This window comes from Silene latifolia, chromosome 4 (genome assembly GCF_048544455.1).
Source record: "Silene latifolia isolate original U9 population chromosome 4, ASM4854445v1, whole genome shotgun sequence".
NCBI lineage: Eukaryota > Viridiplantae > Streptophyta > Magnoliopsida > Caryophyllales > Caryophyllaceae > Silene > Silene latifolia.
This window is the reverse complement of record NC_133529.1, coordinates 6094220-6108597: the sequence shown is the minus strand read 5'-3', so window position 1 is coordinate 6108597 and position 14378 is coordinate 6094220. Positions and strand designations below refer to the sequence as shown.

Sequence of the window (14378 nt, the reverse complement as noted above, 5' to 3'; positions counted from 1 at the left end):
AACTGATGAAGGATAATATAAAAATGAGATTTGCGTAATTTTAGAGTGTAACTAATGAAGGATAACATTTATGGAAATGATTGTATAATAAATTAGGGATAATGATTGTCTCTTGCAAAAAAGGTAAAATATAAATGTAATATTGTTTCCATGTATAGTTTTGAGAGTCATTTTTTTAGGCGGGAAAACTACTAAAAGTTTTTATTCTCTTAGTAGTAGGGGGGATGATTGATCTTGGACCGGACTAGATCCAAGACCAAAACTTTAAAAAGACCCTGGAGCAAACCTAAACAAATTAAGTCCGTCTTTGATTCAGACCAAATAGTCCGATCTGGTCCATTTTTCTAATCTAGACTTAAAAGCTGTTTACCCTTGAGACGGATAAAATATCAAATTTGTTTAACGTACATGTTGAAAACCTAATGACCTTTTCGAATGTCGACTAAAGTTTTAGAGTTGTACAACAATGTCTAAATCTCTACCAACAGAGATTATAACACATGAGATCTTCTCCAAATTGCCCGTCAAATCGTTACTACGCTTCAAGTGTGTTTCCAAATCCTACAACGCCTTAATATCATCCCCTGAATTCGTCGAGCTTCACCTTCGCGAATCCCGCTCCTCGGACGCAAATCGCCTCCTTATTCTCGTTGGTAAAGAAGGACGAAATCTCTACTCAATCGACGTAGACTCCCCTGAGTCGGTCACCACAATTCCCTTACCGCATAGCCTAGGTAAGTGGAGATCACGCGAGGTTTCAATTGTCGGTTCATTTGACGGCTTGATTTGTGTAGGACTAGGAGTAGGCAAAGCCAATTTTACTGGGTTTAAGCATGTCCTCATCAATCCTTCTACGAGGGTATTTCGGGAAATTCCTTACAAGCACACATCTGTGTGTGCTACAATTGGGATATTTCGGTGCAGTTTTGGGTTCGGGTTTGATGATTTAAATCGTGATTTTAAACTTGTCAGGATTACGGAAACTGATGGCATTGATGTAATATTAAATACTGGCGTTGAGAGTAGGGAGGTAATGGTCTATAGTTCAAATAAGAATACATGGAAATTAGCGGAGATTGTTAAAAACCGTACATATTCAGTAATGGAGAGACAAAACGGTGTTTTCATAAAAAATCATCTACTACATTGGTTGTTTTTGGATTCAAATCACTATCGAATTGGTTGTTTTGATACTCGGTCCGACAAATGGGTTAGGGACTTTCCTTTGACGAAGGAGTTATTTGAACACGATGAGTTTCGTGTACCAAGGTTAGGAGCTATTAATGGCTGCTTGTGTTTATCCACGGCTACATTTGTATGGATGTTGAAAGACTATGAAGCAAAGGAATCTTGGGTTAAGTTGTTTCCTATTACTGATCAATTTCTTAGATCTCGTTTATTTCAATTCACCCTACCTTTTTTTTGTACTAGTAGAGAATCAAAATATGAGGTTTTGGTTCCGAAATTGAACGGGAAAGGCCTATTTTGGTACGACATCGGACCAGTAACATACGGTAGGATAAGAAAAGTTAAAAGGATTTCAGCTTTTGTTGAAGGGTGCTTTTTTACGGAAAGCCTTGTTCAAATTCCTGGAGATAAGCTGATCATATCGGCAGAGGATTAACAAGCAATAATGTCGCGTGGTAATTTCTTCTGAATTATATTTTCGTAATGAATTGAATTATCAAGATTGATTTAAGAAACTGGTCTTTATTGTTTGGGCTAATTAATAATCTGGCCATATGTTTACTTTCTGATTAACAAACTTATTGGAAGAACTCTAGTCTATGTTTGCTGGGATGTATGTCGTTTTTGTCTAAGCAGTTTAGCAGCCCCGTACAGTCGTACTGTATCATTATAGCAGAACATTCTGCTACAATAATGTCGGCCTATGAAGATTGAGTTATCTGAAAGGCTACAGGCATAACTGAGATTAAACTACTGCAGGATTTGCAGATTTGCCATTTTAATCCATTTTTACCTAATTACTCGTACAATATAAATAGGGAGGTGACGGTCTATAGTTTAAACCAGAATACATGGAAATTAGTGGACAATCTCTGTGGAAATTAGTGGACAATCTATATAAATAGGGAGGTGACGGTCTATAGTTTTAAACCATAACTGAGATTAAACTACGAGAACGAGTAGTCTGGGAATATATTGATTGTTTGTGTGTTTTATCTATGATCAAGGGAGAATTAACAAACTGTCGGGATTGGTAAGGATTTTCCCATCCTGGAACGGTTTTGCCATGATCGAGAATTTAGCAAGAATCATAGTATAATTTACGAGCTTGAATTTAAACAAATACAGGGTATATCTTATTGATGAATACAGTATATCAAACCCTAAGTTACGACGGTTCAAAGCGTCTGCCTATAGTTCCATTTCAAAGAGGTAATAAATCTTACAATGATACTTTGAGTGAAATACCTCTCACAAGGAATAAGAAAAGGTAAATAACTATTTTGTCCTGAATTAGTTTGGACGACAGAATTCGCATCCTCGTAAATATGATATTATCCGAACCTATTGACCAACCAACCAATGAATCCAAACAAAAAAAAAAAGCTAGCCTAACATTATGTGTACCTAAAATTGAACTTACATTTGAGGTATTTGCTTCTCCTACCACCTATAGACTATAGTGTCGGTTGCTCTTACAAAGCTAACTTCCTAGTAGATCAAATATTGGAAATTATTGTATACTCGATTCCTACGTTTCGGTCAGTTGTTATTCTTTGGTTTTGGCACAAAGAGCAAGAAAAGAGGAGAGGGTTAATTACTAAATGACAAGAGGAAAATTGAGTGTCAATGATCAAACTATTTATCAAGTTTATTTTTATAATAAAAAGGACAACAATTAAGCGAGATATCAAAAATAAAATAGGACAACAAATGACTGAAACAAATTGAGTAATTATTTGTACTTTTCCATGATAAAGACACCCTAACATATCATGGATTCGTTCGTTAGGCATTGTTATTTGTTTATGAGATATGACTTGTACTTTTTTTGGACTAGCAAGCAACATCTTAAACATTTATTGAATATAAAGAGTTATTTAATTATAATTAGTTCAAAGATACTAATAATATCAATATATAAAATCAATAATAAAGTCTTTTGAATTTTGATTAAGATATTGGAGTATATCATAGCCTATATCAGCTAGGTTCACTGACAAAATCACGAGAAATGAAACTTACGATTTAGTCAGTTTCAAATCCAGTCGACAACATATTCGCCCTTGGGTAAGTCATGAGTTAGAGTGTTAGACGTCTACTTACTCAGCTAGTCTTGCTATAGACGGATATATCCGTCTATAGCAAGAGACGGGTCAAATACCCTTAAAGTGGTGACTTTTTTGGGCTCTACCACGCAAGTTGTTGTTTGTCTTATGCGTAATATGATATGTTACTTGGCCCGTCTTTAGTTATAGACAGATAGTTTCCGTCTATAATGAGATTTTGTGCTACTTCATATGTATCTAGTCTCATGATGATACATACGTCTACTTGATAACTTAGTTACAACGTAAACGAATGCGTTTGATGTCTTTTCCACTTGAGAGTGATTTAGTGGTATTCCTTTACATACAAGAAACGCCTACCAATAATAATAATGATCATGCAATTTCAATGGCTCAACAACCTGTAGTTGGGTTTGGGTCAATCCTATTTATATTCTAAAAAAGAGTAGTATTATGATTATAATGATTGTGAGTTGTTACTTGTTATTAGACACGTAAATTTGACCCCACCCGAATAACAGGACTCGTGCCTGATCATCCGAACTTCACCCGATCCAATATAATCCAATCCAACAACCTGTAGTTGGGTTTGGGTCAATCCAGAAAATGACTCGACTCTGAAATTAACTCGACCTGAACCTGACCCGGTTGACCTGGTTACCATGTCTGATTGTTATAATATAGTGATTGCTTAATACTATCAACCTTAATAATATAAAATCATATATATTATTATTATATTCGTCTCAACTAATCTATAATTTGGTCGTGGAATGCGAATGTTAATATCGTCATCCAAATCCGACGTATTAAACCCATTTTTATACGTTAATCGTGTCATACTACACCAACATTTTTACACGCATGAACTTTCTTGCAAACAAATTACTAACCTCCGTTTACTCGGCCAAGATTTAGGCACAATTAAGTCCGAAGACTTGGTAATTATTTACGGAAATTTATAGGGGGCGTGAACTTGTTCCACGGATATAGAAGTACTCCGTAATTGACAAGGCCTCAAGTGAATCTCCCTTTTTTACGATTTCGGATTATTTTGCGTTTATAGTTATCAAGTTATTTATAAATACTAATGTAACTAGGTTAGACCCCGTGCATTAAATGCACGGCTTATAAAGTTTTTTATTTCTACTAAATTAGATGTATAATAGTGGTATCTTATTAGTTGTTCATTTTTCTCATCATTGAAATTTGCTTTGAGAAATAAAAAGTTGAAACTGAAATAACTAAAAGAATTGAGTAGCATGTTAAAATATATTTTTGTAAATAATATTTTTTTATACCGCAAAGCTAATGATTCCAATTTATAAATTTTCTCAATTTTTTGTTTCGAAAATAATTAAAATGGATTATAATTTTGTTTTATACATAGTATGAGTCAAATCATTCTCAAATAATAGAATCATTAAAATATTTAGTAAATCATAGTTTGATACAATTTTTTTATTAAAATATATTAATTAAAAGATTATAGATTAGAGTTTAGTAAAAAAAAAATATAATTTGATGAAAAGATTAATTTTATTGAAAAGATAATAAGTTAATGAAATAAATTATTGTAATTATTAGTTACCTTACTTAGTTAATGTATATAGTAGTTTAGATCCCGTGTAATATATGCACGGTATTTATAAGATTTTACCTTTTAGTGTACTCCGTATTATTTATGGATTTTAAATTGATAATTCACTTATTTTTTATGTTTCTCATCAATTTATTTTAATTTGAGCAATAAAAATTAAAATTGTATAAAGTCATGAAATAATTATTTTAATGAAAATTTTCTTTTTAGCAAGAAATTACTGATGTTATTTTTAAAATATTTTTACTATTAACATTTTTTGTGCAATTTCTTATCATTAAAAGTCAATGAATTTTTATGTATAATTATTTTAAAAGAAAGTATACAGTTTTTTTTTATCATATAATAATGGAGATAAATTTATGTATAATGTGAAATAATATAGAATGTTTTATATATTAAATTTATTAAAAGATTTTGCCATTAAAAGATTGTGAGATAATATGCTAAAAATACTACACTTTATTTTAGGAAATATTATTTAGGCGGGAAAATATGAGTTTCGCCTATTCATTTAGTAAATAGGGGATGGTGAATATGCGACAATAAATATTTGGGATGTAAAAGATAGAATCCGGTCAATTTGGGCTAAGCTGAAATTTAGATTTGGGTCAAATTTCGGTCCTCTAGCTCTTTGGACGTGGGTAAAGCACTGGTCGAATGATTCGTGCTGGGTCAGGTCGGCCAGCTTTGCCAGGTCTTAGTGTCTTACTAAAAGTTAGAGGAAAGTTTCAAACGTTAATTATAAAAAATGGGTAAAAAAGTGTTATAAGTATCCACAAAAGAGATACGAAAAACATAAAAAAAAAAAAAATAATAATAAAGGCCACATTTGTTACAAGTATCATTGAAATAAAGATATTAGGTGAATGATGTTCGCTTATAAATGACTCTTATTTGGGTAAAAACGGGTTTTTAGTATAATTGTGTGAGTTTTGGAGAGAATTTTAAAAAGAAAAATGCGAGTTTTGAAGAGAAATTGGAATTGTGGGAGTTTTATAAAATGTAAAAATTGTGTAATTTATGAATTTTTTCTAAATAAATAAATCTATTATTGCTTAAAAAGCAAGTTATTAATGTCTATTTTGAGCTTTTCTTTCTTCAACTTTCCTAACTTTTTTGGCTTCTTATGTTTATGGTCATTTAAAAGTTAAAATTCCAAACTGCAAAAAATAGTAAGGGTCATTTTAGAAAACCTTCTAAATATAGTTCATATATCAATTGATTACTCCTTTTTCCTCTTAAAATTCAAAAGCATACTAAAAGTGTTTCATATTATTGAATAGAATCAGTCTACAAGAGTACAAACCAATAATGTTGCAGCTCAATTTACACCTTATAATAAATAACCAGAAGTGGTGTAGTACTTGGGTAAATAAAGCCTGTGGGACACATGAATGTTATTTATTTATCTATTTTATTTTATGGCGTTTTATACAATTGCGTCTGAGTCTTATCCAAACAGAGGAGAGATAGATCACTCGACACACAAATGAAGATTTCATTCTAAAACCAATTGACAATAAAATAAAAATAATCCTGTTAATTTATAGATTAACCAACCCTATATAGTTTTGAATCCTGACTCCGCCTCCGATAACTTCTGCATGAGCTTGGAAGGTTGATCACTTTTATGGTTGAAGCAGTAAGTTAGTGATGAAGTATGTTACTTGCAAGTAAAGATTACTGTAAATCTGCAATACCAAGTCCACTTTGTAGAACACGTGCAAGAGTGAGTATGTTGCAAAACATAGCAGAATTTGACTACACTTTCCTTTGAGTTATTCCTTCAACTTATCATATTTTAATTCACTTGTGAAATCATGAATATCAAATAAATTATAGTGCTTTACACTTCAAAGAATTGTATGCATTATTGTTAAGTTAATGTGTGATATTTTATGCAATAAAAAAAACGTATTTGTTTTAGAAATAATTAAAGAACATTATCTCAACTACAAACTATTGCACTCGGTTTTTAGAAATCGTCTTTACTTCAATATCTTAATTCCTACTAGTAATATTTTAAGGGATATGAGATAGAAATTTGGTGAGACCGTTTTAATAAATATTAGGGTTAAATTAAAGATTCAATATTTCACAATATGCCTTTAAAGATAAGACTAAAAATTACCCCAAAATCCTTTAAAAGACACATATTTTATCAAGTATTCACGATCATTATCGGTTTTTTCTTTGTTCCAAGTTATTTAATCAATCAAATCATGAATTAAGCATGATAATTGACTATCGGGATATTGGGCCTAATATAACCCCATTCTCTTGGTTTAGTTGCACCGGCTAGGCTGCTATTACCACCGTGGCATATTCATCTTAATAAAAACACAATAAAATCTTGATAAAAACCATTTCAATCTTCATCGATGCTTATAGGATCATTGATAACACCTCTCATAATGTTTACATACTACTCCGTACTATTATAAGCATTATTTTTATTTATTTTAAGACAAGAGAACCCGCAACTGTTACCTCTACTGACTACTGCACACTGGAAACTTGGAAAGGCATCATTATAATTAAGATTAGTTCACCATAAGGCAATTATATTGAGAATTATTTTTTTGTACACAATCATTAAAGATAATGAGACATAATATTCCCTGAACCAGTCGTACTCCAGTACTATACATGCTCATTATTCTCAATTTTTAATTATGAAAAATAAATAATGACATATAAATCCAAGAGACTATTTCAACAATAAATTCAAAATAATTCCAAAATTCAACCTCTATATTGTACGTATGACTATTTCTTAGTCTACAGTCGTTGGCCTATCTATTCATATTAAACCATCATTTTCTTAACACCCTCCAAACTACCACCAACTATTTAACAAACACAACCTTGCTACCATTGCTTCTTATAAATTTCCCTCTTTAGAATCAAATTAAAGTAATTTATACAATCATCATCCAATCCCCCTTTATTTCCACTTAAATTCGACTCGAATATATATCATATTCAATTCATTCGTTCCCTGTCTAATCTCGACCCACATTTACATAAAATAACCAGCGTTACTTTAATATAGCTTCAATTTCACATTACATATCAATATTCCATCATATAAATCAAATCCACCCAACTTTATTTTTCCACAAATAAATGTCAATACAAGAAAGTCCAATAATATCAATGGCAAGAGCAACAAAAATCATAAGAAAATCAATCCATACATTTCTACAAAACTATCATTACTTAACCTCCATAGCTACATTCATAGCTCTTCCATTCTCAATAACATTACTAATCTCACAAGCTATAATTCCGCGCTCTTTAACCCTTTTACCAACGATTTACACTCGTCTCAATTCCGTCTTTGATGCAGCCGGGTTTTTCCAATCTTCAGTCTTTTTCTCCCTTGTTACTCAAAAACTCTCGCAAACTATCTCGACATGGGTTCTAACCCTCCCTTTCGCTCTATCATTTCTCCTCCTCGCCAAGGCCTCAATTATCCCCTTATTCAACACCACCGCGAAAAACATAAGTTTTTCTAAAATTTACGCGGTTTTATTAAGTACACATCTTTGCAATTCCTTAGTCATTTTCGCGGCCAATGCTACTTGCTTCTCAATATTTTTCCTAGCACTAAATTTCCTACAAGATTTCAACATCAACTCGACAAATTGGATGTTTTCCTTAACAGGGTTTTTCGCGGTTTTTTACTCAATTGTCTTAGCAAACACCCTCGTCGTTTGCAACTTAGCCTTGATTGCCTCCGCCTTAGAAACCCACAAAAGTCCGGGATTTCAAGCAATTCTAAGAGCATGCCTTACAATTAAGGGTAAAACCTCGACCGCCTTGGCCTTAGCCGTACCTATTAACTTACTCTTGGCTGCCATTGAAGCTTTGTTTTATTATAGGATAATAAAACCTAATGAGAATTTCATAGCGACCGATACACAGCTTTGGTTGATTGCACTGGAAGGTGTCCTTATCGCGTATCTTTTCTCAATTGTGTTGGTTATTGAGGTTATTATGAGTTGTTTCTTCTACCAAAGTTGTATGAATGATTTGGAGTTTGAGATTGACGAGTTATGGTACTATAGCGACGTGAATTTGGAGAAGTTGAAGGATTTAGATGATTTTGTCTAAGAAAAAATATGATTCTTGGGTTAAGGTCAGAATTTATGTTTTTTTTTTTTTGAATTTCGATTAATGATCTTCATATTGAAGTCCATTATTGTGTACAGAGAGATTAAAGAAACAAACAGAATTTAATTACAGAACAGAGGAATACCAAGGAATATGATATTATATTAATATGATTATGTATAAATTGATGAATTTGTGGATTGTAATTTGTATTTTATGTTCATCAAGTTCTTTGGTTTCCTTTGTATGCTCCAGTTTTACATGAAGTGGAAATACATATACAACTTTATGAAATAATTTTACTACTTATTTCTTTGATTTATGGTCATGTTCGGAAAAGACAATTTCAAATATTTAGGAAGGAGTGGATGTTAACTGGTTTAGTTGATAAAGTTATGAAATGTGTTACTCATGTGTCATGACCTGAGTTCAAAATTAAACCATCATCATCAAAATTGCCCTAGTGGTTCCCTTTAGCCCAAAAAAAATAGGGAGGACGGGAGATGAGTTTGGTAAAGTTTCTTGTATTTTCGGTTAAAATTTAGTAATTTTTGATTATTTTTTTTTTTGTTGGAGTTGCAGTCTGTCACAAATTCTTATCGCATTCTATTAGGGATGTTAAAAACCCGTTTGTATAAGATAATAACTATTTCACTTATGACTTCCTTAAACCACAAAAATTCCATATGATAGTCTAACTTTTCTTGTTTCTTATATTTTATTAGATGACTATGATCCCAAATTATGTGCATGTATATACATCTTAAAAGTGCTATGATAACTTAAAATTCCATGGTTGTTTAACTTTGCTTGAAAATCAAGTTTTGATAGGGTACATGCATATGGTCTTTATGATTTTGTTGCTTTTATCATGCAAATCTTATTCACAAAGTGAAGCTTTACCTAATAAATTGGGTAGATGGGTCATCTTATAATGAAAGATGCATGCAAAGGGAAATTTTACCAACATTAGTGAAGTTTCACCTAATGTTTTAGTCGGTCGATAATTTTGTGCAGGCCAAGTTATAATGTTGGGTCAATTTGCAAATCAATACAACCCTTAACTTCAAAAAGTGGTAGAGTTAATCACATTAAGACAATTTTACCAAAAAAATTCCACCAATTGATGGGTTTTAGGAGGACATTACACATGACTTGCTTAAGATGAATGTATTAGTTTTATTTACAAAACGAAATCAAATTACCATATGGCCGGTGATATTAGGGCTACATATTTTGGCAATTTTGAGGCAAAACTTTTGTCAAATGGTATTTATTTGATCCGTTTTTTGCTTAAATGGATATATATGTCTCTTTTAAACAAGAATTTGTATTAGAAGGGAAGGGCTATGTTGTGTAGTTGTTTTGATTATTGGTATGTTGTAAACGAATGACTATAATATGTTTAGTTTGGTTGTCCTATCTCTTAATCAAATGGATTATAATATAATTTAATCGTCACAAAATAATGATATTATATTTCATAGGGACATATGGTATATTAAACTTTCATATCATAAGTTGATTGCTTTAGCCAACATAACCAAGTGTTTTCAAGAATATGATATGACAGTTTTAAACTATGGTTAAAATGACTATTTAACAACATTAATTCATTTCTTCGCTCATTTATTTATCTTTTTAATTCTTTGGTGAGAGAGGTATTTAATATTTTAATCAAAGATAAACTGATTAATAGTACGGAGGAAATAGTAGTCAATTTGTGAATTATGTTTTCAATTAGGCGATTACACTTTTTGTTAATGCCGCAACAATACAAGCTAAGTCTTAGGACATGTTACTATTTAATTTCTCAAACTTAAACGACTTTAGTAAATGGGAGTAACATTATGCATTCCCATACCATATTGCATAAGTATACACCTCTTAGCTCTTATGTACAACATTTTCCATACTCAATTTGACCTATTCAAACACATACTCTTAAAAACAATTAACTAAAAGTAACCATGAGAAATTTACCTCTCTCACGTACTCTATTCAGTAAAAATTTGATGCTTAGTTATTATGGGCATATAGCTAATTATAGAAGACAAAACACTCATTTCTAGTCCAATGGGACAAAGAAACTGAAAAGTGGATGATTTTTGCTCTTCTTTAGGAATGCATCTTTATGTGTCCATGTGCTATGATTAAGAAGCTAATGAATTGGGGAACTAAATATGGTATCATATAGAAAATAGAATGATGCCCGAAGAAGATAGAGTAGGTGAAATTATAATGAGACTGAACATTCAATGTCTAGTGCTTTCTAAGGCCATGGGTAACCACAAACGGCGGAACTGGAGCTCCAATTTTAGTCATCAAGTTTACAAGCTTTATTGATGAAATTCAATACAAACCTTGAAGCATAGTAAACTTTTACATTCATATTGGGGCCTCATTTTTTTGTGATGTACCGGGCCTCCATTTATTTTAAGACACCCCTGTTAATACTTCGTCAATTCTAATTATAATAAAAAAGGTTAATGATTAATTAGGGCTAAATTCCTCCTATTATTTCGTTCGCTCTCTTTTAATTTAATAGTCTCGAGTGGTTAATGCTCTGATCTGTTTGGTAAAATTAGTTAGGAAGTTAGCTGAAACCTCAAAAGCTAAAATAAAACTGAAAACGTAGCTTGTATAAACAGAAATATGAACACATTAGATTAAGAGGACGTATTTCTGTTCATACTCTATATAAGTTAATCTTAGAAAATAGATAAAGCCGGTCTATCGTATTAACAGTGACAATTCGTAATTACATTTAGACTGTCGACTGTAGTAATTACAAAGATTCATTCAAAAGGAGTATTATTATATTATGGTACAATAACATGAAACACCCTTTATTTTCTAAGAAATAGGGACAAATTTTTAAGGTGAGAAAGGAATAATAAATAAAGAGAATGGGACATGTTTGTTTTGGAGAAGTATCAAATTCACACCTTTAAAGCTCAATCGAGGGGCATACTATCTTGTTACAATGAACAGCATCAACCGCGTAGTTCAGTACTGGGGACATTAACTGTGCTCCTAACTGTGCAACCAAATGTATGTCTTGCAGAAATGCGGTGCCTTGGAATTGCATGATTCATTCCAGGATTTTTTTCATTAATGGAGGATCTTACAATTAGACCCGCCAAAATTGACCCGACTAGTATCCAACCCTATACCCAAAATGATGACTCGGGTATGACCAGAACTAATATGACTCGACCTGAATATTTATGTTGCATACCAATTATCCATTTATCCCTAAGAAATTGATAATAATAGACCCGAAAAGATCTAACCCGACTCGATTTGATCCGTGTTTTTGCAAATCCGAAATGATCTAACCCCAACCCAACTTGGTTAACCCATTGCCAAGTCTACTTAAGGACTGGATAAGGGTTTATGATCTCAACTTGAATAGAGATCAGTCTCTCTAAATTTTACATTTTTTTTTTTTAAATATAAGATTAATTAAGGTTTTGTCCACTCAAGACTTTTTTAAACTTGTGATCTAGGATCACATGATTAGTGTAGCTCGTCAATAGTTTGAGGTTATGTCCGATTAGTTCTCTTGAACTAGGTCGTTATTGAAAAATTGAAAGTTAAAAGTCGATTTGCACGTTAAACTCGTAACCTATTAGCATTCAGAGTATCTAATTCTAAGTGCCTCTTTTTCTCATTATTCTTAATAGTTCTATTTTATTTTTCAAATTTAGGTTGACATTTATGCCTTGTACTTTCGAATTTCTTGTCCTATTCACGCAATTTTTATAATAAATCTACGATAATTCTAAAAATCTCTTTCTATATATTTAAAATTGAGTTAATGTACATTTGATGTCCTTGTACAAGCCTTAAAAGTAGACCTTGAAAAATCGTTAAAATTATTGATGCTAGTGAGAATCTTTGAGTCATTATCAAGAAGATTGTTACAATGATTCAAAATTTAGCTCAATTAACACACACAACTTTCTTCAGCAATCTTGTTCATAGAGATCATTACTTTTGTTTCTATTCTGTTCTCAAAGATTAGACATCTTGTCTAAATCTGTATAGGGTTATTTACCTAGCACATCCCATTAAAGTTACTTGTGATTTTGTGGGTGACCATTTGCCCTACATGCAAATATGAATGTCACAAAAACTTCAATTTCATAAATCATACATGAGCTAGCTATAATAAATGTTAACTAATTTAGTTAGTAAAGTCATTACAGATGGTATTTATAAGTTATGACCTAGGTTTGGATCTCATCAGCATCAAAATCACTTTTGTGGCTCTCTTTACACCAAAGAAAATCAATGAACCAGTCACAGGAGACCTAAAACACCCTTTTCCGATACTTTGACATGAATCCAATTTAGAACTCATTATCGATTGCAATAAATATAAATTTCATCCTAAGATTAAAATAAAAACCAACGAGCTAGCCACAGAAGACCTAAAACACCCTTTTTTCAATACTTCGACATGAATGATGAATCCAATCTAGCACCCACTATCGATTGTGATAAATATAAGTTCCATCCTAAAACCAATTAAAATAACTCGATTAAGGCTTTGTTCTTTCTGGCTTAATTATAGCTCATTTCATTTCAGCTCGGTTTTATTCAGTTCTCTTCAGCTTCATTCATTCAGTTAAATTCATCTCTTTATAAATTAACTTTTATTTCAATTTCATTCTATTCAAGAGCTTCTTTCAATTCAGTTCAATCAGAGGAACTTCATTTACTTCAATTTAGCTCATATCAGCTGAAACGAATGGGACCTAATAGAGTTCCTTGATAATTATACAATGACTATTACTTATAAAAACAGTAAATGACATAATGGGAATGGTGATTTCACACTAGAAAAGTAATAGCATCAGACCGACAGTTTGTCGGCTAAGAAAGATTCTTGACTAATGACTATTACTACAACATTTGCATGAATGATTAAATGAATGAATGAAATAATTAGGGTGATGATTAAGAAACAATCAGCAAAGTGACAAGTGTATTCAATATATTTTCACTAATAATTCCAAAACTTTTACCAAAAGGTATACAGTGTCACTTAGCTATGTTTTAGGCTTTTTAATTCTTATTGCAACTTAAGAAGATAATAACCATAGTTTTTGGCTTTTGAGTTGTATTATTATAATCACATATTTCTTTTATTTTGTTGTAATAAGACGTCTGTAGGCTTTGGATGCTAGGTCAATCAACATAGTACATACTTGGAACTTTCCTTGGAAAGAAACATTGTGGTTATGGACTTATCAGCTACTCATGCTATAGACGGACATATCCGTCTATAATTAAAGACGGGTCAAATAATTTGAAAGTGGTGACATTTTTTGCCCCTACCACCCCACTTGTTGTTTGTCCTATTAGAAATGTGATATTGTATTTAGCCC

General features: G+C 31.8%; 2 protein-coding genes across 2 annotated transcripts; both read left to right on the top strand.

Moving 5' to 3' along the window:
* The first annotated feature begins 466 nt into the window (after window positions 1-466).
* On the top strand, window positions 467-1624 carry LOC141650980 (F-box protein At4g22390-like). Its single transcript, XM_074458710.1, has one exon. The coding sequence runs from the start codon at window positions 467-469 to the stop codon at window positions 1622-1624; it is 1158 nt and encodes a 385-aa protein (XP_074314811.1).
* A 6246-nt stretch (window positions 1625-7870) lies between these two features.
* LOC141652734 (uncharacterized) lies at window positions 7871-9149 on the top strand. The gene has a single exon (XM_074460327.1). The coding sequence runs from the start codon at window positions 7990-7992 to the stop codon at window positions 8977-8979; it is 990 nt and encodes a 329-aa protein (XP_074316428.1). The 5' UTR covers window positions 7871-7989; the 3' UTR covers window positions 8980-9149.
* The last annotated feature ends 5229 nt before the right edge of the window (window positions 9150-14378 follow it).